Here is a 24,666-nt window from a genome sequence, read left to right as displayed (position 1 = left end):
CTAGGAACAAAAAAGTATGTGTATGTTTTATTTTTGGTTTTATTTCACTTTTTTTGTTTAGGTTTTATTCAGTTTCATTTTTTCCATCAGGTGGGGGGTGCAGTGTGTCCATGAGCTCCCACTGTCCTCTACCTAGCATACAGTACAGGAAGGGGGCTCTGCTTTGCTTCAACCTACTATTGTACAGTGTTGTTGATGTGTGGAGAAGAAGCGTCTCTGCTCACCTGTGGGCTCGTCCTTCCCCCCTTCAGGGGCGGGAGGCAGCCTGCAGGTGCACAGCCACTCCGATGGCCAGTAGGGAGCCACGTTACTGCCTGATGGGGCAATACTAGCCGATCACTGTTTGGGTTGTTTATGTGGGGATGATTAAAGCGCTTCCTACTCAGGGCCTGAGAGAATACGTCACTGCTGCCAGAGAGAAGTTGTTCTCTTTTCTTTCATTCTCTGTCCCTTGTTCTCCAGACTGCTCAGTACTCTGTGTAACTGATAGTGTGTAATTACAGCATAGTCACATAACCGCCTGGTTTAGCCCTAACAAACATGTCCCAGAACCTACCTGTAGAGGGCAGCAAGCATGTGAAGAAGGCCACAAACAGGGAGGCAGTAGAAAATATAAAGATTGTTTGTTAAATCTTTAATCTGATCAGAGAGTTAATACTTTGACACATACTGGTGCCCACATGTGGCTGACCCTGAGCTGTGTCCTGGTGTTTAGCACAGCAGCGGCCCCTTAAGCCACCACCACCGACTCCAGTAGCACAGAAGGACAAAGACATGAGGTAATGTCTGCAGGCTCACGGAGGTGAGATGGTGAAGGAGAGGGGGTGTGAGAGTGATGGGGTGGAACTGCTCTGCTCTGTAAGTCACCAGTACTCCCAGTACAAAACTAAAAATCTTCAGATTTTTTTTTTTTTTTTACCCTTTTAAAAATTGCTTTTGAAAAATCTTGTCAGAGTAAAATTAGATCAGAAATAATAATAGTATCATTACACGTGTATAGAAAATGCACAGTCTGCTTGGACTTTACTGTACAAAGAATCGCAAGGGGTTTCTGTCAAACATAGCCTCTGTATGGAGGAGGATTGGGTTCATAATTCTCCTTTTTTTATTTATTAAATTTTTTTTGCAGGGTTCTTCAGTTCTGGCTCTCGTTTTTTATGTATTTTAATTATTAACTAAGTTAAAAGCAATTTAATATTTTAAGCTCTGCGGATTATAATCTAATAAAAGCGAGAAATGCCACCCTGTCTCTGAATCTTGTATGAATCTGTTTATGTGAGCGATGCTTGAAAGACCCCCCCACCCCCATATCTGCCCATGCACAGCATACATTACACTAATGTTCTCATTTTTTTACTTTAAGTTCTATGTAGCTGGTCTTAAAAACACATACGTTTACCCAAACTGGTATTTCTGTTCATTCTCTTCAGGTTGTCACAGTTGCAGCTCAGTAGCCTCAGTATACATTTCACTGCATAGAGAGATGCGGATTACAGGTAATCCACAACATACCTATTATAAAATATGACTAATTTAACATTCCTCATATAAACTGCCGGTAGACGTGGTTCACATAGATCTTCAGTGTGCTAAGTCTCCATCCTGGACCGGCGGGCCGCTTTCTCACAGACGGCCGCAAGGTGACGCCCTCGTACTGTTTCAACCGAGCGATGCCACCTGCTTGATCCAGTTTCTTCGCGCTGCAGCACGGCGTCGGGACCTTCATGGTGTTACCAAACTTGGAGTAGTCCACCGCGTACATCCCGTCCTCCTCGGAGACTGTGGGTACGAAGCGCTCTCCCCACAGAATCTCCTCCGACACATAAGAGGTTCTGGCCTGCGTGGTGATGCCAGTGGTCTCCACCACCCCTTCCAGCACCACGGCCACTTCGATGTCCTGGTGCTGCAAGTCAGAGGCGGACATCTCGTAGAGAGGGCTGTTTTTGTCGATCACGTGGCAGATGATGATGGGGGACACCAGGAAGATACCGTTGGTACCCACCGGGTTATCCATGAGGATATCGATCTGGTCCAAAGGCACCACCTCACCTTCCTCGGTGGCAGTTCTCCTGACCACCTGCATCCGCACGGTGGCGCTGATTATCATGCTTTTCCTTAGGTCCCCGATACGGACCATGAAACACAGCTTGTTGTTTCGTACTGAGATGACGGCGTGTTTGCTGAAAATGAGCGTCTCTGCGCGCCGGTTGGCCTGTGCAGTTTTCATGAAGATGCAGCCGAGCATGATGGCGTTGATTACCAGCCCGACGATATTCTGCACGATCAGGACTATCATGGCGGAGACGCACTCCTCTGTGATCATCCGGCCTCCGAAGCCAATGGTCACCTGGACCTCTATGGAGAAGAGGAAAGCGGAGGAGAATGACTTCACGTCGGTTACGCACGGGACGAAGCCATGCTCTCTCTGGTCCATGTCGCCGTGCGCAAAGGCAATGAGCCACCACATCATTCCGAAAAGAAGCCAGCTGCACAGGTAGGACATAGTGAAAATGATGAGCGTGTAGATCCATTTTAAATCCACGAGAGTGGTGAAGACGTCCTGCAAGAATCGGCCCTGTTCTCGGATGTTAGTGTGGGCCACATTGCAGGTGCCGTTCTTGGCGACGAACCGAGCTTTTTTCGGTTTCGCCTTGAACTTGGGCTGCAGCACATCCTCAGCTAAACGTGTCAGCAAGTAATCCTCGGGGATGAGTCCTTTATTGGACAGCATAGCGCTCCCATGCTACACACCCACTGCTTTTTGTTTTTGAAGGCACCGTCTCTGCCCAGTTGAAAGATGAATTATGCTTCCTCTCTCTCGGTGCCTTTTCTTACCAGCTCCTCTGCAGCTGTCGGGCGCAGAAGAGAGAGTCGTGTCTGTTTTGGGGATATGCGCGCTCCTCGCGTTTCCTCCAGGTCAGGCGCTTCACAACCGCGAGGTCCCGTGAGAAGTTACTTGTTCAGGCTCCGCAGCTGCCCCCGTCACTCACAGCACTTACACGCGGGGCATGTGTGCGTCTCCCTACCCCATCAGCCCATCGGTGGTGGCGCCTATAAGAAATTCAGTGCGTGGTGTAAAATTGTGTTTCAGGAGCATAACGAGCCTCTGTGCAGGGTTTGATCACGTTTGCATGAGAAGGGATCAAGTGGCGCAGTGGCCTGTATACTGTTCCCACCACTTCACTAGAGCTCGGTATCGTGAGATGGAGAATGAAGTGGAGAGAGAGAGTCCCTCCTACGCAATCTCCATGGTGCCCATTCTGTGATTTTTCAGCAAGACTGTAGGAGAGGCCCTGTTAAGACTTAAAAACTAGTAGGTTGTGCGGCCCAAATCCCACAGGGAGCTCATGGTCTGTTTACTGTTTATAATGGGTTAAAAATGTCACTCAGCCACCCTCGGGCTGTTTAGTATAAACCGCCCCCGCTTTAAACATGACTAGAAAGTGAGCTGTTCAACAACAGGAATCAGAGTCCAATTCTTTTCATTCACTGGGTTTTAAAAGCTGCTGGACTCCTCCTTGCCATATTACCCATGGAAACACTTTCTCTAAGGGGACACTCCGCTCCTCTGGCATCCACGCAACGTTTCTAATGTCAATCCTGGCAGCAAGTGAGGCCTCTTAGCCCAAACTGACACTCACAACGATGATCACTATGCAGTGTGTGTGGCTCTTATCCTGGGATACTCCTTATCTATCCACGGATGACTCATTTGTTTTGTTCAGGAAAATAAGTCAAGTGCAAAAACACTTCAGTCATCATCACAAACAACAAAACATTGATGTAAGTGATAATTTATATTTTATTAACAAAGAAGTAGCATTTTCTATGTACAAATATAATACAACATGATTAAAAAATAAAAGGAATATATTCCTGGGACAATTGCACTTTGAGTGTCTTCCTTTAATGTTTCCTCTCATTCCTCTTCTTGTGCTACTTGTCTGCTCGCACAAAGGAGGCGAAGACACTGTCCTCCTTGTCCAGCAGGGCCTCGGGTCGGTTGTACTCCAGGATGATCCCACGCTTCATCACAATCACCAGGTCGGCATTGAGGATGGTGTGCACGCGGTGCTGTGTGGCGCAGAGTAAGAAACACCAGTCACTACACAGAGCAGTACAGCAAGACATCAGAGCTGCTACACTCTGCTGCTAATGCAGACTGATGGACAAATGTCTCACTGCACATCTGTTCGTTTTCAAATTGGTAAGTATAATATACATGTAATTACATTTTGGATTTTTTTTTTTGCTAAAGAAGGAGATGACATCTGAGGTTATCAGACGTTTGAAGTCAGCACAGGTTGCCCTTCTTTGTGATATGTTTGTGAAATATCTGATGAATTTGTCCCCTGCACTGTGCCTACGCTGTGACTTTGCACCACTTTACAAGACTTCAGTCAGCAGTGCGGGATGAAGGTCAGCACTCAAGGGGGAAACTGGAGAACTGCATGCAGTACTGTAACAGCCTAGGGCACCGGCCTAATGGAGGAGAGATACTGCAACTTACTGCGATAATAACTACTGTTCGGTCAGCAAAAGCAGTCATCACCACTTTCTGCAGGATGCTCTCCTGTGGGGACAGAGGGAGAGGGAGAGGAGGTTTGGATGTGACAAACTCCTGTACTTTCACATTGACACAAAATCTGAGGCAGGCATACAAATGTGTGGGGGAGACAAGTTAAAATAAGGAGCCCTATTAATTGTTACAACGCTCTGTCAAAAACACTTAGCTGTTCAACCCACTGAAGCTTATTTTTCTAAGTGTCACCCCTCTTGTGCCTCATCCTGCTGCTAACAAAATGCTCAGAATACCACTCTTTGTGACAGATCATTCAGGAGAGGGGTTTTAAGCGAGAGGCAGCCATTTGTCCACACCGACTCCCCTCTGGCTTTGATTGTGTTCAGTGTTGTCCTTCTCATTCTGCTTCATGCCTCCTCCTCCTCCTCTCCTGCTTTATTTTTATCCTTCTCTTATGTAAAAATCTGTTGCAAGTACAATCTGTGAACCTGATCAGAACTTGATAAATCTAAGTTAATGTTGTGGTGCTACTGACACATTACATTTTCAGTGAGGATAAGCCAAGAAAGAAAAACTGATTATTTTATCTGACCTTTTATGTGGGACTATAACCACCCTGTATGCCTGCGTCGCCTCCTTTCTGCTTACTGCCTCGCCAAAGCTTTTACTAGACACTCACCGTTGCCATGTCAATGGACGCAGTGGCCTCGTCCATGATCAGGATGCTGCTCTTCCTGACGAAGGCTCTGGCCAGACAGAACAGCTGTCTCTGACCCTGACTGAAGTTTTCTCCTCCCTCCGTCACCATAGCATCTGAAAGAAAAACAGCACACACTGAACACGTGATGTAATAAATACGAGCACTACGCAGCCACTATTCATATTTACGTACATCATAAACAGTAACATATATGTATATTTTAAATTGCACCACACTAGTGACCCCACGTGATTGTTGGCTACAGTGGATGTGGCCGTTGGTTGTTGGCCTATGGGTCAATATCATATTGATTTTCTCCAGTGATTTATTAGCCAGTGCACGTAACGATTCACTGTATTTCAGGTTGAACACAGAAGTGGAACGTGGTGGTAAATTAATTAAGAAAAGGTTTTTCTTGAGGCACAATTTTCATGCCTGAAAATTTTCATGAAAAAATGCCTGTGTTACTGGAGAGCATTTTGTATCGCACGTTAGCATTGTTCAACACACTACAACCTATAAACCTATAAAGGTGTCTTTATACCTTTGACCTCCCATGAGAGGATCAGAATATTAGGAACACCTATGAATATAATGCAGTCCAGTACCACACCATTTTTAACTACAACCTCAATAATAAACATACAATTGAGTTTATACATGAATGACAATTTAATCAAAAATAAACATTCTGAGCTTCAGAGGTGGAAGTGTTTCTTTGAATTGCATATAGTTGTACAGGTGCACCTAATAAAGTGGCTGGTGAGTCATTACGATTATGTCAAACATTCATCTTTTTAAATTTCATGATTAACTGCAAATTCCTTTTAGAAAACTCACCATTGGCAGTAGTGGGAAACGTACTGAGATTGTTTACTTAAGTAATAGTACCATACCAATAGTGTAAAATACTCTGTTACAAGTCCTGCATTCAAAATGTTACTAAAAGTATAAAAATATACTTATAGTACCAAAGGTAAAAGTACTCTATATACTGAATGTCACATTAATGATAAGGGTGGATGAAAAGTAACTAGGCATTAAAAATTGGCTATAGAACTTGTATCATCACTGGAGTCATGATGAAAACAGTCTCTAAATAGATGACAGTAAATAGGATTTCATATGAAATCAATATTAAAACATCATGTTTACTGAATTCAGTGTTTTTATTGATACATTTAAAACCTATTTTTATTACACCATGGCTGTACGACTCATCTGGAGAAAAGTGTGTATTTCATAGAGAAATTTTCATATGAAATCCTATTTACTATCATCTATTTAAAACTGTTTTCATCACTATTTTGTGAATCCAATTCTGAAAAGTGACTTGAAATTAAAGTTACGTTCATGTAGTGAGTACAAAGTACAATATTTTTCTCTGAAATGTAGTGAAGTTGAAGTATGAAGTAGCTGAAAATGAAAATACAAGTACAGATAGCTCAAAACTATATTTAAGTACAGTGCTTGAGTAAATGTACTTTGTTACTGCAGCGATGGTCAGAGGTGGGAAGTAACTAAGAGCTTTCCTGCCGCCAATATGTGCAACACAAAACTCTACATTAACACTGTCACTTTAATTAAATTAAAGGGCAAAACAAATTAGACATTAACTCCTGAGTTACAGACTAATATCTTGGCTTTAGTGACCATAAACTAAAGCTGTGACGAGCCCAGCATGTCACACACATACTAAAACAAACACGGATATCCTCACCCAGGCCTCCTGGTAGGGTTTTAACAACAGGCTTCAGCTGAGCAATCTCCAGAGCTTCCCACAGCATCTCATCAGTAGCCTTCATCTCTGGGTCCAGGTTGAACCTACACACACACACACACTATTTAAGTCCCTTAAACTATAGTAAAAATTATTTCCATGTTTGATAACTTTGCTGATTATTTCCTTAATCGATGCAACATCATCAAAAGTTTTCCACATATCTAAATTTCTAATGTTTGAAAATTTGGAACATTTGGCATTTTTGCTTGAAAAATGAATTAAACGGCAAATCAATTATCAAATTAGCTGCAGATGATTTTTCTATTAATCAGTGAACCGTAGCAGCTCTAGCTACATTCATCCCCAGCCTTAACCTTCAACACACCTCTTCCCCTTCATTCAGTACCAGCATTGAGGTTAAAGAACTCTTGAATCAGCATTTCTGGTGAACCTTTCAGTAGTTCAGTCAACCTGAACCACATGTAAATAAACTTCGCATTGACCTAAAAATCCATAATTACAGTCCACCGATTTGTGCTTGTGTTCTTCTCTGACAAAGCTTTTAAGGTCGCTGCTGCTGAGGTCTAAAAATGACCCTCTCCAGTGAAGTTTTCACAGGAATGTCCTCTTATCTACAAACCCTCAGCTCTGCTCAGGCTTCAGTTAAGTGTCTAAAGTGTGTCACTCTTTGCTGCTCCTGTTATTAGAAATGTTCTGGGTTGTCCTGCCCTCTTACTGAAACTGTTTCAGTCAGATCATCAGCATCACCAAATCTAAACTGCTACAACAAGCCCTTCCTGTGGGTAAGACAGACGGCCAGGTGAAGCTCATGGTACCGAATGGTGCCGCTGAAGAGGGTGGGGTCTTGGAGGATGATGGACAAGCGAGACCTGAGGGTCTGCAGAGGCAGCTTGGCGATGTCAATGTCATCAATCACAATCCTCCCTGTATAAAGAAGACAAATCACACACACACACACACACACGCATCACAGCTGAGCTTAGTCGCAAAGCCTTTCCCTGCTAGTGTTGCATCTAGAAACTGTTTCCTTATTTTCATTATCAATTCATTCAGTTCAAGTGTTGATGTCTCACCCTCAAACATGTCCACCATGCGGAAGAAGGCCAAGGAGAAAGATGATTTGCCACTGCCTGTCCTGCCACAGATCCCCACCTGGAAACAGATGAGTCTAAATGATCATGATCACCAGTTGTGTTCGTTTCCAGCTTTAATGCACAGGTCTCCCGTTGTGTTACCTTCTGTCCGGGGCTGATGTGTGCGTTGACGTTTTTGAGCACAGGCTTCAGTGTGGTGTCGTACCGGACGCTCAGGTTCTGGATCTTGATCTCTCCCTGCCGGGGCCAGCCGTCAGGGACCTGAGACATAGCTGGATGGAGACACATTCGCTCTTTTACCCCTCAACAAGCCCAAAACACCACAGTAGCTGTTTATGCCACTCCATTAGCAGCACATGCTTGTAATTCATATCTCAGTTTGTGATCAATAGTCTAAGATTTGGATTTTTGCCATTATATCTACATTTAGTAATAAAATGTTTTAAATCCTTTTTGCAGAATCCCCTCTAGCTGAAATGGAACATGCATCTAAGATAGATTCCTAAGGCCTAAAAAAGCATTAACTGATAAACTATCAGCTGAAGGAGGAAGAAGATGCATTATGATACCCCTCTGGAGATGACAGTGATAAATGTGGGTGTAAAACTTTGAACTGCATCAGTGAGGAAGAAATCGGTAATTTAGTGTAATTTCAGGTGAAACTGCGACTGTGGTTCCGCACTCACTGAGCAGTCCCTCGTAATTCTCTGGTTCAGTTTTGAGCAGGCTGTTAATCCTCTTGACTGAGCCGAGCTGTACTTCCATGTCTGCCAGGTTACGCACCATCCAGTTCATGTAGTTGGATACCTGATACATGTAGGGAGGAGCAGACACAAACTGGCTAAATGTCACCACAGAGACACACAGGCCTCTCATCTGGACACTACTAATGTGTTACAGGGTCCAAGAGATTCAGTGGGTTTTTCAGTTTTAGCTCATCTACAATTTGCAGAAAAAAAAATCCACGACTTTTCATGAGAGCAGAAACAGCATTCATCATTATGTAGTTTAGATACATAATTCTTAAAAGAAAAATTTAGAATCACTGCAGATGGAGATGTGGTTTTCACTGGACAGCCACAATATAGTGCAAAGTTTTACAAACATCTTTTCTACAGGACAAGAGATTAAGTGTAAGAGCTGCTTCAATATGCAGCAGTTTACTGTGTATACATTTTAAACAGATTTGTAGTTGGACTGTACATTCCGGCAAAGTATTTATTGCTGCAAGCAAACAAAATACAAGGTAATAAGTCAATCAGTGCAGTTAAAACAAAAACATACCAGCAGAACAAAATACCTCACTCTAAAATGGGGAGGCCATCCTAAAAACCTTGGGAAAATTTGCTAACCGCATAAAACATGTGCAATTTAGAGTAAAAACGTGTACACAGTCTCACCATGAGCGCGTAGGTCAGTCCGAGCCCCACCAGGCCGGTGGACAGCTGGTTGTAGAGCGAGTTAGTGATGGAGGCCACAGCTGCTACCAACACCACACAGGCTCCAATATATTCCTGCAGTGAGACAGTGTCAACATTACCGTGACAAGAAAATACATCACTGAGTCAATTCAAGTAGATAATCTATAAAGAGATCCATTATTTCATGACAAATTGACCAAAATGTGCGTTTCATTCAACATTTGTGCACACGGATCCATAAACATCTCCAGGTGCATCTCGCCTGCAGTGACACACGATGAGCTGTGAGCAGCTTGCAGTCGATACATAGATCATCACATGAAGGCTTCATTTCATGTTAAGATGATGGGAACTTCCTTTTTTTCGCGTGTCCCAACAGAGGAAACTCTTATAAATGTGACCCAGCTGCTGGTAAAGTAAGTGTAAACAGGACTGATCAGAATTTTAAAGATGCGAACAGCAGGCGAGACATTACCATGCGAACCTCCAGCCAACGATTGGCCGCTGTGAGGAAGAGGGAGGCGATGTTGTTGGCATCAGTGAACTGTAGTAACCGCTGTCTGAACCTGGGCTCATACCTGCCAACAGAAAGGATTGTTTCATTATATTACAGTTGAGAGAAACTCACCATGCCAGCCACAGTGGGACACTTCTGGTGTTCAAGAGCAGTGTGCAGATTGAATATTCTACTAAATTTACACTTTTAGGTTCACTGAAATTATCTTTTCAAAAGAAAATATCTTATAAAAACACATCAAAATCACATTATCAGTATATGATGCTTAATACAAGTGCTTCAGTAATTCAGAATTACACTAATATAAAACTGAGGGATCTGTGGGACACATTAAAAGAAGAAAGACCAAAAGTGACACATCAGAGAAAAGCCATAAAGTAGTCATTTGTCTAAGTCAATTAAATTTGATAGAGGGCCCCTGTAATTATAATAATAGTAATAATATATATAGGGAAATGTCCCTTTAACACAATGTTGTATGATAATCATCTCCCCACAGTCCTCTTTTGACCACTAGACAACTGGAATGCAGAATAGCTACAGCAGTAGATAGGTTAGCATTCATGTACCTGAGGGCCCGTATAGTGGTGAGACCTTCCACCGTCTCAGAGAAGTGGGAGAGTAACGGGAGCTGGGTGCTGTCCTCCAGCTGCTGAAGGTCCCTGACCAGAAGACAGAGGACACAGTGGAGAAGGAAATATCAGCAGAAGCCATGTTTGAAACCATATCGGCCATAAAACTGGGGACACAAGGGAAAAACACTGAGGTCTCACAGCTTTGGCTTTAATTGCGCTTGTGAGGTAAAACCGAATCAATCGAAATCAAATCAAAATGTATTTATATAGCACTTTAAAAACAATGTTTGGTTGACCAAAGTACTTTACAAGGACAAGGTGAGAACTAAAATGAATAAGATCAATACAGGAATAAAATAACAGGAAGGAAGCATCAGACAATACTAAATGAATAAATGCGTTTTAACCAATGAAATGTCAAACAATGCTCATACAGTGGTGGAACAAGTACTCAGATTGTTTACTTAAGTAAAAGTAGCAACGCTACAATGACAAAGTACTTGGTTCAAGTCAAAGTTCTGCATTCAAAATGCTAAGTACAAAAGTATCCAGATAAAAATGTACTCAAAGTAGTTACCAAAAGTAAAAGTACGCATTATGAGGAATGACACATTTCCCATTAATATATATCACATTGTTGGATTATAATTATTGATCACATTTAAAGCTGCAGCTGTTAAAGGTGGAGCTAATGTTAACTATGTTATTAACTTGTAATTTAAACTACCACTGGTTAGTTTGTGATTAATAAAGTCTTATGATTACACTAACTAAAGTTAAATAAATGTAGTGAAGTACAATATTTGCCTCTGAAATGTAACGAAATCCAATTATGAAGTACCAGAAGATGAAAATACCCAAGTACAGATACTTTCATTTTATTTATTTAACAATTGTATTGTATTTTTGTTAAATGTACATGTACAAATCACCATTTCACACCCTTTTCCAATTCCCAGGATTATAATCATTAAATTTTTTTTTCAAAATGTTTTGGCAGAAAATGTCAAATGTTAATGTGCTGAGTCATGAAAAAGACCAGAATCAGCCATGTAAACAATATCCAGTGTAATATGTGTGCAATGTAAACTCCTCTTCAGCTTGTTATCGCCCCACAGAGGCAGAAAAGAGGTGACTGGTGATGGTGAAAACATTCGCTCAGACTCACCTGGAGGCCACTCGGAAGTATTTCTGGATGAAGTAGCAGGTGACAGCCAGCGGCAGAAGGGCGATGAGGAAGATGGGGGTCACGTAGGAGATGACACCCAGGGCGGACACGCACAGCAGAGTGGATCGGGAGAGGCACTCCAGGGTGGTGGGGATGTGCTGGTCAATCGTGTTGGTGTCTGTGGAGAACCTGTTGAGGATGGTGCCGAGCGGAGTCGTCTCAAACAGCCTGGAGGGATGAAAACAGAAGGACAACGTTGCTCCGGTTAACTCCAGTATTAGTGACAATGATAATAAAATGTACAAAATGCAACTGTTGAAATATTTGTTTTCACTAATACAATAATGATTTGCCTGCAGAAATCTTGTTAATTGGTTTAATGGGTCTATAATGACCTTATAAAGCTTCAAACACAGAGACAATACTATTCAACATGAATCTGCTCAGACATGTTGTGCAGCCAGCTGGTTCACTTTACATTCTTTCATGTGAACAGTGTTTTTATTTAGCTGTGTGGGTGCATGTGAGAGAGAAAAGTGGGTATCCTGGGTTTTGGTGCAAGCAAAGCAGATGGTGCTCTGAGTAATGGGGTGAAAAAATGCTTTTAACCAGGCTTCATCCTTGAGGATGTGTTTTAGCACACATATAGTATCTGAGGTAGAGCTGCAGCATGCACACACACACACACACACAGACACAGAGAGCACAAACCTCATAGGGGCCAGTATGATCTTGTTGAGCAGGTTGTGGTGAAGCTCCATGGCCACTTTGTGGCCGGTCCACTCCACAGCCACAGAGGAGGCCAGAGAGAAGATGATGCCCAGGCAGCACAGCACACTGAACACTGACAGGTACCACGAGTGGCTGAAGCCGCAGTGCTACAGAGAGAGACACGGTTGGTTTAGTGTTAACCCGTTTGACAAAGTGAGAAATGGCGGGGGCGTTCCTGTCATTCAGTTTGCCTGCACTGTAATTACTAACACAGTTAAATTCCGAGGCTGGTTTAAAATTAGCTGTCTCACGAGACAAAAGCCAGTGAAGCTTTCAAAGCTTATCACAATTCAAACAGTGAAGCTCAGAGATGCTGTTCTCTCCTGCCCTGAGCTCCTTTTACTCCAATTTGTATTTGATTCTGAATCAAGCAAGCATAAAAATCTTTATTTTCTTTTTACCATAATATATCTATATCAGATTAATTCAGATACTAACTAGACTTAAGAGTAAATGAGTCAAAATCCAGCCCAAAATGCATTTTAATGTATCTGTAACCACTGGAACAATGGGAAAAAACCCAAATCAGAGAACAACTGACATGACTATCCCCCATGTACACTTGGCCCAGCACTGAGATACACAGCATTTAATGAACATGAGCCAGAGAGAATTTTTCCACACTTGTCATGCTAACGTTGGATGTGGATAATGAAGGGGAGGGAGATAAGGCAGAACGATGAGCAGCGTGTACACTGGAACAAGCAGAATATGTGGAGTGCTTAGATTAATGGGATGTGATTGTAAGTCAGTTGCTAAATTGCTTCTCATTTTCCTAATATCAAGAACTACATTTCAAATCTGTGGTATTAAACCATGTCATATCAAGTCAGTTTTCTTCACGTAGCAGGAAGTAACAAGCCTCAGCGGGCTTTCCATTCTGTACACGGTACGACACCCTCTATCCCTGGAATTCATCATGGTAACTGAATATTTTTGACAATGTCTGAATTTCTAAAAAAGAGTTCTGACACCATTGGTTTTCATTCTATTTCAAAATAAAATATAAGGAAGCGTTTGTTAATTCTCAACTTTAAATATTTTGTAATTTGTCATATTACAAATGCACAATCATTGACCTCAGACTCAGAGAGGGGTGGCACAGCAGAAATACAGGGCCTTTATGTGAAGTAGGGTTTGTGTTTGATCCCAGAACAGGACTTCTGAGTGTCCCCTCAAGGATCAGCCCCAAACACAGCAGAGGTTAGATAAGCCTGGTACTGAAACACCAAGATTCATCCAACCACAATGTCCTCAGCATTCAAGTGATAATTTATCTACACTTAACTCTACATACAGTTTCTGTGTGTGTGTGTGTGTGTGAGAGAGAGAAGACTGCTGCAGTGTTTGTGTACAGGAGGACGCTGTGCACTTTAAACTGCTGTTCTCATCCCCAGCTGTCTCTAGCCTCCACATGACTTTGTGAAATGTGATCAGGCATTTTGGTTCACAGGACGGACTCACACCTACGACCAGAAGCACAAGAAAGACATGCACATATAATTAAAGACAGCTCTGCTGGTCCTGGACATGCCAACCAGCAGCTGGTGTGGCCTCGGTGTGTGTACGATTCAACTTAACCTTTACTGTATTTACATTGTTATTTTGAGCATACACGTGTGCAGGTCTCTACTTTCTCTGAATGTGTGTGAGGGCATGCCAGGTTGAGACTATACTGGGGCAGAGGGTGTTGAGACTGAATAAAGGTTAAGGTAGTTTATATAGGTGACAAAATGTCTCTCACACACACCCCATTCAATTTGTTGTATCTAAATCAAGATAAGGGTTTACCGCTCAGATCAGCTACGTGTTATTTCTGCAGCCATTTTGACTGATCTGCATAAATCAGACCTCTCCATCTTTATATTATATTACCGTTCTTTCAACAGCAACAAAACCTGCTCTTACTCAAACATCATTTTGTAAAGTATGTTTAATTTTTGGCCCTCAGACTCCATCAGTGCCTGCTGCTCTGATATGCAGACGAGGCTGAGCTGTGGTTATGTCAGGGCAGGTTAGTGAACGTTCCATCTGGGCCTGGGGCCATCTGTGATTCAGGTCAGCTGCGCTCAACTGAGATTCACAGGAGAATTAGAGAAAAAAATTACTATGTAATTTCACTTTACCCTACTCTCCCAGAACACTGGGGTTTGCAGATTTTAATGATTTTTTTTTGATTGATTAAATTAAATGTCAGAAAACAGAAAACTGCCCGTGACTTTCCTGAGGCCCAGCGTGATGTCATCAGTACTGTACTTGTTTTGTCCGACCAACACTGCAGACCTAAACATAATCACCTTACTCACATAAGATTTTGGTTTATGCCACCTTCAAAATAAAGGTGCCAGAAATCTATTTGTGTTGACTTTTAAACATCTCACAAATTCTTATTTAAACTGATTGGTTTTAAGGCTGACAGACAAAACTATACAACAGCTTACAAAAATAAGTAAATAAGATAAGATCAATCAAATCTGTGAAGTAAAATTTTTTTCTTCTTATTCTAAAAACATATTTCATGAAACCTGCAGATTTAACCTTTGACCTTTCCACTGACAACCATAGGCACCAGATCTTCACAACTGAGATGCTGCAAATAATGACAATCAAGCGAAAACACTATGATTCTAGAAATTGCTGCCCAATGCAGAAACAAATAGGTTTCTGACCAGACAACAACAAACCACCTCAAAAACAAACTGCAGCTTAGCGTCTCACCCGAACGACCGTGCAGTTGTGCGCTGTGGCGTCGATCTTGGCCTCAATAACGTGTGATGTCCAGTGTGCCAGCCAGTAGTCGATGGCAACCATGAGGGTGTGTTTGAGGAGCTGTGACAGGATGAGCAGGGAGAGCAAGAGGACGCCAGCGGACGACAGGTAAGTCCCACAGGAGCGCCAGGGGATGGTGGCTCGCTGGCGCATCACCTGCGACAGGTTATCTTCATCATCGCTCTCCATGGACTCCTCTGGGATCAACATAGACATGAGTGTTTATTTACTGATGAGCCTTGGTTTGCTTTTGACTAAGAGTTGAGATCTGGTCATGCTGAGTTACTGATTTATTTTGGGAGCAAATTATTTCACTTTACACAACTGTGTCCATTCAGACAGGTTTTCCTACTTTACATAAAAGACTGTTTCTGCATTTCACTGTGCTTTCCTCTGATGTGACTCACTGCTCATACACACTCTGCCATTTCTCACGTCCCTCCTCCTACACTCCTTATAGATTTGTCATTATCTTCATTTTCTCTCTCGGCCCTGTGCTCCTTTCTGGCACATTTCTCATATTCTCTCATTCTGTGACTGTCAGTTGAACCACTACTAGCTCACAACAGGAGAGAAGAGAGCAAATGAACAAATCCAGAGGGCTGCAGACAAAGAGAAACCACAAGGAGAATATACCATCTCTATTCTACAACACCAAGCAGCTATTAATTCCTATGAATGGTGCATTTTCAGGGGCAACAGAGCAGCCATGACACACTCACTGAGGGTGAAGAAGAGCCATTGTTAATGACCTTCCACTTCCTCCCTAACCTTGGTATAAATATATCACATCACATCATACAGCAAGCTTTGTAGCACGAGCCTGTGTGGGCGTCTGGGAGGCAGCAGAGTAGAGAGGAGGAAACAGAAGGCACAGAATGATTGGCAAGGCTGAACAAACTACCGCACATCACCTACAGTCATGCTGGCAGAGAGTGAGCTTTCAGGAGCAAGAGAGACAAATGTTTGGGAAGAAGTGACAGAAAGAAAAGACTAAATGGATGATGAGGCTAAGATAGTGGGAGAAGCTGACACGGCTGCAATTTGCTTGCAGTGTCACAACGCCACAGATGTTTTTGCCGTTTTATTTTTCAAACCATGCTTTCAGGCCACACCTGCTCGATTGAACACGGGGGCAGCCCCTGGTGCTGGAGCGATCACACAAGTCCACCCCGGGGTGCCCAGAGCACACGGAAGACAACACAGAACACAGATGAAAAAGTACATCGACTGCACCTTAGCGCCTTCCATTACAGTTGCACATTCAACAGCAGAGACACAAACACATGAAGGATCACATTCAGTGTTTGGCCACAGTGGTAGGCTGGTGGAGAGGAGGCCGGGACGTATCTGGTTGCTGAGAGAGAGTCTAAAAAGAAGCCAAGACACCAGACCCAGAGACAACAGCTAGGTCTGGAGTATTTAACGCCAATGCAATGTTTGGTTTACTTAGACAAAAATGAAATCCAGGGAGCCTTTAGAACCAGGTGCAGCCAAAGTGTAAACATTAAAATAAGCTGATGAGACTGAATGTTAATGAAACAGATGCTGCTCCTCAGCAAACAAAGCAAAAAGGGTAATGATACTATCATTATCTGCATCTGCTATTATTAGGCTGAAATCATTGAAGCACTGAATGCAATCATCTCAATATGTAATCAAGGCATTTGCTGGCCACTCACCTTCCTCGTCCTCCACAGTCCTGCCGGTCTCTTTGGAGTACATGGCCCTCCGTAGGCTCTTTCTCTCCAGGTCTGTCATACTTGCTGCCTCCGTCTCCTGGAAAAGAAATTTTAAAATTTATTTTATTCTCCCCAGAATACTAAAGACCACAATATACTGAGACATTATGCAAAAGGCCAGGTAATCAAACTTCCATTCCAGGCAGTGCTAGATTGTGTGCATGACTTCTGAATCTAAAAACTCCCCAATTAGCAAAAGCAAAGATGATTAATAAAGGCTGATTCAAAGTCATTAAGTATTCCATTGACAATTCTCGTTCATTTCGCATTCATTAATCACCTTCTCAAACTCCTGGTCTTCTCTGTGCATCAGGGTTTTCCACTGCTCAAAGAGTTCAGGCTCGGAGTTCTGGATGTCCTTCAGAGTCCCCTCAGTCTGGATTGTGCCATCTTTCATGGCGATAATCTGATAACACACCCCCACACACAAGTAGAGATAAGAAATCAGATCTTTAGTACATGCTGAAGCAAAATCAATCTTTATGGGCTCTGCGATCTTTCTGAGGTAAACTGCATCTCAGATGAGATAAAGTGTTTCCATCATGAATAATACAACAGCATAACAAATTGACAATCTTGTTAAATAGGTAAAGTCTGTGTGAGTTTAAATGTCTGTGTGCATATTCAGAAGGAAATTGCTTATGATAATAGCTGTAAATCTCTGTCTCACACACACACACACACACCCACCCACGCACAGGTCTTACCCAGTCAGCATGCAGTAGGTACTGAAGTTTGTGTGTGACCAACACCACCGTCCTCTTCTCTTCTCTCAGCAGCTTCAGGATGCCGTCCTGCATCAGGTGGTCACTCAGGTGGATGTCTAACGCTGAGAAGGGGTCGTCCTAAAAAAAATACATGAACAAATGTTAATTAAAACTACAAGGGGAGGAGACAAAAGTAAGCATGTCAAACCTTCTCCAGTGTCTCAGTGTGAGGATCTGTAAAGGTTTTAGACTCACTCTCACAAAACAAGCAAAGTGAAGACATTGCCATGAGAGTTGTGAAAGGTACTTTTTTTTTACATTTTACTGACAATTAATTGATCAGAGCATATTAATTGATAATGAAAATCTGTAGTTACAGCCCTACTCTAGCCACATAAAGTACAAAGTTATCATTATATACTGACAGGCAGTGAAATCCACTATGGGCCTGACATTTGTAAACTGTCAGTTGAACGTTGCTGCAGCTGGGCTTGAGAAAGCATGCTGCTGTTGCTGTCACATAGGAAGGCATCAGAAATAGTATCACATGGGTGCTCAGCTTCAGAAACACTATTTCAACGTCTACTAACAAGGTTAATTAAAGGTGCAATCCAGCTAAAGCCATCCCTCTTATCTTAAAGATGTCTCTGTGTAGACTCACAAGAAAGACCACATGGGTCTGCTGGTACAAGGCTCTGGCCACGCTGATACGCTGTTTCTGTCCTCCTGACAGGATGATACCCTGTGACAGAGGACGGGAAACTGAACTACAAGAGGAATGAACAACATGATTACATGAATAAATGTGTGTGGCACTGGCTTGCAGCACATTAAAGGAAATCACAGCTCGTTTCCTGCATTACTGGTGCATGAGGAAATCCAATTTGACAATGTTCTGGCTGAACCGGCTCAGTCCAGCTCGCTGCACAGTAGTGGTGATAAATGATTATGCCACACACTGAACCACAGTGGGAGCTGCAGCCAGATCTACAGGAGAATAATAAGAGCATAGAGGAATCCAAAGAAAATCACAGACTGGTAGTGAGAGACTGACCCGCTCCCCAATCTCTGTCTGGTCCCCCTGTGGAAGGATGTCGATGTCAGGCTGAAGAGAGCAGGCTTCAATGACAGCTTTGTATCTGGCGGGTATAAACAAAGACACAGTACAGATAAGGACAGAGGGCAAATGGCACTGTGGTGTGATGCTGTGGTCACAACAACCTGGAGCTGAACACGCCCAGAACAGCAGAGATGACAGTGGACTTTAAGAGCCCCCCCCCTCACTCACCCTACTCAGCAGCACTGTATCAGCAGTAAAGTCCTTCAAGTTCCTGGGCTCCACAATCTCCCAGGACCTGAAGTGGACGCCCGACATCAGTACCATCATCATTAAGCAACAGCAGAGGATGTACTTCCCTCGGGAAGTTCAACCTGCCCCAGGAGCTGCTGATACAGTTCTACAGAGAAATCATCGAGTCTGTCCTCTGCTCATCCATCACTGTCTGGTTTGGCTCAGCAACCAAACAGGACAGGAACAGACTCCAGCGGACAGTCAGGACTGCAGAAAAGGTCACTGGTGTCAGTCTGCTCTCCATGGAGGAGCTGTACACCTCACAGGTCAGAAAAAGGACAGAGAAGATTTCTGCAGACCCCTCACACCCTGGGCAAACTGTACAGGTCACTGTATGCCAAACACAGCCAGACACAAGGACAGTCTCTTCCCCTGGGCTGTATGACTGGACACAGCAATTGTCCAGTGTAACAAACCATAAACATAAACATTGTACATATCAGTCTGAAAGCTCTTCTGCTGTAATGTTCCTCTCATTACTATTTTTGATTGCACATATTTCCATATATACACACATACACACCTTTTATTTTTATTCTCACTGTTATTGCCTATTCCTGTTGCCTCTGTACTGGAGTCAGATTCCTGTGTGTTCAAACATACTTGGCCATTAAAGATTATTCTATTTCTGAAGTGCTCATAGCAGCCAGAAGGAAACTATTGGCCTGCTTATTATTGACCTGGTGACTAATAAGCTGGATGGCACATTGATTTGGATGATATCTTGTATATAAGTTGGTGTTTCGTAGGGATAACACAATCCCTAAAGATCTTTGAACAGATCCACGAACACTAAAAATGAAAAGTATTTCAGCAGCCTCTGTCATTTCACTTATTTGGAGGTAACCAAATGGTCTTAAAACAAATTTATAAAACATTGCATCCATATTACAGTTTGTCAGTTCTCAAATTGTTGAAGCCTTGAAATTTTGTGACCTCAACATTTGGGGTCACAGTCCAGGGAACACACAACTGTCCCATTCTAAAAAGTCTGAATAATTTCATTAATTACTAGACTCTGCCCAGATCCTGGTGAGTTAATGAATGTCAAATGTCAGTCATATCTGTTGCAACACAGAGGCTGGTAAAATACCTTCCCACACGCATAATGACAGTTCATAGCACTGTCTTCAGCCAAAAGTCTGCACTGGAAAAGTTAACAGAAGGATAGTATGTTCACAAGACTACAACTCTACAGCCGGTGTTTTGAACTAATGCTCAAATTAGCATGTTAATATCCTCAGGGATGTTATCTTTGGACCGGGGACAAACATCTCTACTTTACAGAACATCTCCACAGCAACAAAGGACAGCAGTCCATTAGATGCATTTAATCAAAACACTCCATTAGACCCAGGGAGAGTCCAGCCGTTGCCATAAATGCAAGATCATTTACTGTATGAAAACTATGTATGTGATAGAGTGTGTGTGTGTGTGTGTGTGTGTGTGTGTGTGTGTGTGTGTGTGTGTGTGTGTTTTGATTATGCCCATGCAGGCAAATACAGTATATACTGTATGTTGCTGTGCCAGGAGTGAGCACAATGAGAAACAGAGCTGTGCACCTTCAGCCAAGACAAATCCTGGCTCTAAGAGTCTCAGTGTCAAAACCATTTACTTGGGAAGTCACCAACTGGCTATCATTTACTGAACTGGATGCCTCTTGACTTAATCAGGCATCAGTATATCCAATTTACCACCGTGAGCTCAGGGAGTACAAAGGCTATTGGCTCTATTTTGGCTTAACAGCTTGGCCTGATGACACATCGATTACACAGTATGTATTATTAAAAGAGAATGTATTAGACTGCTGGTTTTACTGTAATAATGGGAGTCATCACAGTGGCAGTAGTGAAACAACCAAATGAAGCTCCATAATTAATGCTGGACTGTTTATACACAGTGGTTACTAATGCAAGTGCACAATCTGAAATTGTGCACACACAAACATAGGAATCAAGAGAAAACAGAACAGTTTATACTGAAAACTGCACCATCCTTGACCAATTAACTACACCTACTTTACTCAGTCTCCATTTATTTATTTATTAACAACTACAGACGGATGACAAATGAAACAAAAAAACCAACATTAAGTGTCTCAGTGAGGTGTCGGTGCACCACATGCCACCAGAACAGCTTCAGTGCCTCTTGGCATCGACTCTACAAGTCTGTGAATGCTACTGTAGGGGTGAACATTATTCTTCCAAAAAGATATTCCCTCATCTGGTGTTTCAGTGATTGTGGTGGCAACACCACTTAACATGTAGCTCCATTATCTCCCATACAGTAGGCGCTCCACTGTTTTGATATGATTCACATCATTTTCATGCTCAAACTGTTCAGTGACACCTCATGCCCTGTGGATGGAGGCACAGTATTCCTGGAAGAGACTGCTTAGTTATTCAGGCTCTCTCTTTAACTTATCACGTCTCTAGATAAAACTAATGCATTATGTTCAGTTGTGGTTGAAACTGTTTCAGAGCAGCAACTGTAGGATCAGTTTGGAGCCTAGTCTGTGCTGCTGTTGATGTGTATACCAAGCTGCATTTCTGATATTTAGGTTTACCACACTGAAACCAGTGAAGGCAGAGTGAATGAACCTCAACTGACTTCCTTCGACCCAGTTCTGACTTGGAGTAGGTTAATCTCTCACCAAGCAACATTCAAGAGCAGCTTTTACTTCAGCATTGAGGAAACAATGTTGTTGTGACTTGAATGCACTGTGAGCAGTGTGAGAGTGAGAAGACCACCACATGGAATAGATCCCTTTTACATACAGCTACAGGTGTATGTAAAATACCAACAGTCGTCTGCTCTGAGTGTATAGGTAGAATTGTAATGCAGTAAACTGCACATCAAAGGCCAAGTGCAGTGTTCATGTTACTAAGACCAGATAAAGCCTGTGTTGTGAGCCGAGTTCGCTGGCCTCCCTCTTCACATCTCCCCACCGGAAAAGCCCAGATTTCTAAGGCTAGTTACCGGCTACAAGCCAGGGCTAAAGCAGCTTAGCCATGAACCAGGGGTCCCCAACTATGGTTCGGGGCTCCAGATCTGGGCAGGTAATGTTGTATTCAACAACGTTACAACTAAAAAGAAGTTGGATGCTGCAAGAAGTAAAACCAGAATTAACATTGGTGTGGCTTTTGAACAACAGAGAGATAGGGCAGAAAAGTGATGCCATGGTGGCCGTTTTTCTGCTGGACAGGTAATTATCAGTTCTGTTTTGTTTGGGGGGCATTTGTTATTTTCCTGAAATCAGTAAGTAGTAGTTAGGCAGTGCACATTGTGTTTTGAAGGAGTGGCCTTGGAGAGAAATCAAAAGGGTGGGATTTCTTCATTCAGCTACTTTCAAAATCGAGCTTCCTCTTGCTGGGTTTTTCAGGATCACCAACCCTATCTTTAAGTCACATCTGTTTCTACTTGTGCACAATGTGCAGCACAGTCTAAACAACATAACCACCAGCAGCAGCTCTGGAGCATCTCAGCAAGCTTTAAACCTAAACCACAGTTTCTTTAATCCACTTAATACAGAGATGCAGTCTCACCTCGGTTCTATCATGGGCATCTCAAAGGTGATGTTTTCCACCACGGTGGTATTCAACAGCCAGGGCTTCTGGGAAGCATAGGCCACAGCGCCTCTCTTCCTACCAGATATTCACAACAAATGCCAATGTCAAATAAACATGAACAAGGTTCAGAATTTATCTGTTAATTGTGTTTAGTTTGACACAAATCTAAGCTTCAGAAGCTGTGGTGTATTTCTGATAGCAAACGTGCACAGAGGGACTATCTTCACTGGATTTCTAAATAACCATGAGAACTGCTGTTCTGCTCTGGTGATAATGGTAATGTGTCTCCATGGAGACGGCCTGGTGAATAACGTGCTTTTGTCTGAGCTCACCTGATGTCTCCATAACTTGCTGCATCTTTGTCTGTGGGACTGCAGCGGAAATATCAAACACAAACACACACAAAACATCAGATTAGGTAACACTGTTCCTCCTGAAATGAAAAGATTGACATGACCGTCACAAACTTCTTCCTGTAATAATTAAACCAAACCATCTACTGTTCCCCCACTATCCCATTAATGTCAGTGCTCAAAGGCGCAAACACAAACAGGCTGATCGCTTCCCTACATGAACATGTCTATCATTAGCTGTGATCCTATCCTGCCTAAAAATAATACCCACACCCCACCCCCTCCCAGTTTTTCTTTCTGTAATTTGCTGATATGGAAATTAGCATCGACCCGTTTGGACCCTGACACATTCATTTCTCAGATGATCCAATTCCTCAGGCTGAGATTAGAACTTCAACATGAGGTCTATGGCTGTTGGGATGTTGCTGTTTGCTGGTATTGGTTTCATCTAGTGTACGTCCCTCACTGTAAGCTGTCCTAAAACTGCAGAGAGAGGCAGGCTGTTACATGTAGACACATTATAGTATAAAACTCTCTGGCAACAAGAATGTGGGAGAAACTTGGAAACCTATGAAACAAATAGAGAGACAGAGCTGTTTGTAGTGAGCTGCTTCAGCCATGTGGTGAATAATTTAAGGGACTGCTGAGTCATCTAATAGCGCATCTCATTTGATCTGAAGACAAATGCAAATTAAAAAAAAAAAAAGTTGAGTCCTTCCATCTTTACCGGCTCATAAATGTTTATCATTTCAGGCTGAGAGGGGACAGAGAGAGACACTGATCAAACACTCTCTCACCAGCAACAGTCACACAGCAAAGAGATGGGCAGAGTCAAGGATTTGTTTCTAGACTGCAGTTGTGTATTTAGATCTGTCAACAATGACCATTTGCTGTGATGATGATAAATACAGTTTTTAAATGAAGCAGGCTTTTACTTTCACCGTTATGTGACTGGCACCACTAAAGAAATGCTGCATGTTTTAGGGCTGTACTCACTCTGAGATCTTAAGTTTGGAACTGTTCTGTAATGCCTGACTAAAATTACTTGACAGCTGTGGTTTACGTTTTCAGGTTATGATGTTTGGGCATTTTTTCCTCTGAACTCATAGAACTTACCTTTCATCTCCCTCAGTCTCCAACAGTGGCAGGCTGTGAAAACAGGAGGAAAAACCATTAGCAGAGGTCTGATTGCACATGCTCAGTGGAAGCTGAAGTGTATTTTTAGTTTTGACAAATTGACACCTCTCCTGAGAAGATGACACATATTGTATCTAAGTGCAACCAAAAAGTGAAGTCTGATTTACACCAGTTTACTGTAGCAGCTGTCACCATTACAGAAGAGACCACAGCTGTTAGGACGTGAACTGATGGTGGATATTTAAGAATCTCTGACATGCCACAGGCATAGATACAAAACACTTGAACTAATTGTGTAAAAAAATGTAAAAGAAGCAAACAAGGTCACCTTTCAGGAGGTGTTCAACTGAAATTAAAGACCTAGAAATAACAGTCCAGCATGATGAACAAGAAATACAACTGAAGTTTAAAAAACAGATGCAAAAAAAAAAAAGGAAGCAGCAACATAATTATGCAGAGTTTTTACAGTAACTGTTGCAATTTAAACCTGTGTTCATGTCACAGCATCTCACTAAGCATGTAAAAG

General features: G+C 42.6%; 2 protein-coding genes across 5 annotated transcripts in view; both read right to left on the bottom strand.

The window, feature by feature from the left end:
• Positions 1-1,543: 1,543 nt before the first annotated feature.
• On the bottom strand, positions 1,544-3,778 carry kcnj11 (potassium inwardly rectifying channel subfamily J member 11). The gene has a single exon (XM_020613796.1). The coding sequence runs from the start codon at positions 2,729-2,731 to the stop codon at positions 1,544-1,546; it is 1,188 nt and encodes a 395-aa protein (XP_020469452.1). The 5' UTR covers positions 2,732-3,778.
• Positions 3,779-3,801: 23 nt separating this feature from the next.
• The window catches only part of abcc8 (ATP-binding cassette, sub-family C (CFTR/MRP), member 8), a 54,243-nt gene continuing 33,378 nt past the window's right edge, over positions 3,802-24,666 (bottom strand). For all 4 annotated transcript variants that reach the window (XM_020613764.1, XM_020613765.1, XM_020613766.1 and 1 more), the window contains 22 exons: positions 24,120-24,152; positions 22,983-23,021; positions 22,627-22,725; positions 18,785-18,869; positions 18,392-18,472; positions 17,731-17,868; positions 17,304-17,429; positions 16,964-17,060; positions 15,231-15,478; positions 12,453-12,619; positions 11,742-11,969; positions 10,568-10,660; positions 9,957-10,059; positions 9,461-9,574; positions 8,747-8,867; positions 8,202-8,332; positions 8,040-8,118; positions 7,782-7,890; positions 6,943-7,046; positions 5,202-5,335; positions 4,511-4,573; positions 3,802-4,074 (listed from right to left, as the gene is read on the bottom strand). In XM_020613764.1, the coding sequence (XP_020469420.1) occupies positions 3,937-4,074; positions 4,511-4,573; positions 5,202-5,335; positions 6,943-7,046; positions 7,782-7,890; positions 8,040-8,118; positions 8,202-8,332; positions 8,747-8,867; positions 9,461-9,574; positions 9,957-10,059; positions 10,568-10,660; positions 11,742-11,969; positions 12,453-12,619; positions 15,231-15,478; positions 16,964-17,060; positions 17,304-17,429; positions 17,731-17,868; positions 18,392-18,472; positions 18,785-18,869; positions 22,627-22,725; positions 22,983-23,021; positions 24,120-24,152 (2,530 nt within the window). In that variant the 3' untranslated portion in view covers positions 3,802-3,936. The remainder of the gene's footprint in view (positions 4,075-4,510; positions 4,574-5,201; positions 5,336-6,942; positions 7,047-7,781; positions 7,891-8,039; positions 8,119-8,201; positions 8,333-8,746; positions 8,868-9,460; positions 9,575-9,956; positions 10,060-10,567; positions 10,661-11,741; positions 11,970-12,452; positions 12,620-15,230; positions 15,479-16,963; positions 17,061-17,303; positions 17,430-17,730; positions 17,869-18,391; positions 18,473-18,784; positions 18,870-22,626; positions 22,726-22,982; positions 23,022-24,119; positions 24,153-24,666) is intronic.

The sequence above is a fragment of the Monopterus albus genome, unplaced genomic scaffold (assembly GCF_001952655.1).
Source record: "Monopterus albus unplaced genomic scaffold, M_albus_1.0 scaffold138.1, whole genome shotgun sequence".
In the NCBI taxonomy this organism is placed as follows: Eukaryota; Metazoa; Chordata; class Actinopteri; order Synbranchiformes; family Synbranchidae; genus Monopterus; species Monopterus albus.
This window is presented reverse-complemented; position numbering and strand designations above follow the sequence as displayed.

Bases quoted from the DNA above. Each gene is read 5' to 3' on its own strand.
- kcnj11 (XM_020613796.1), bottom strand. From the start codon at position 2,731: ATGCTGTCCAATAAAGGACTCATCCCCGAGGATTACTTGCTGACACGT.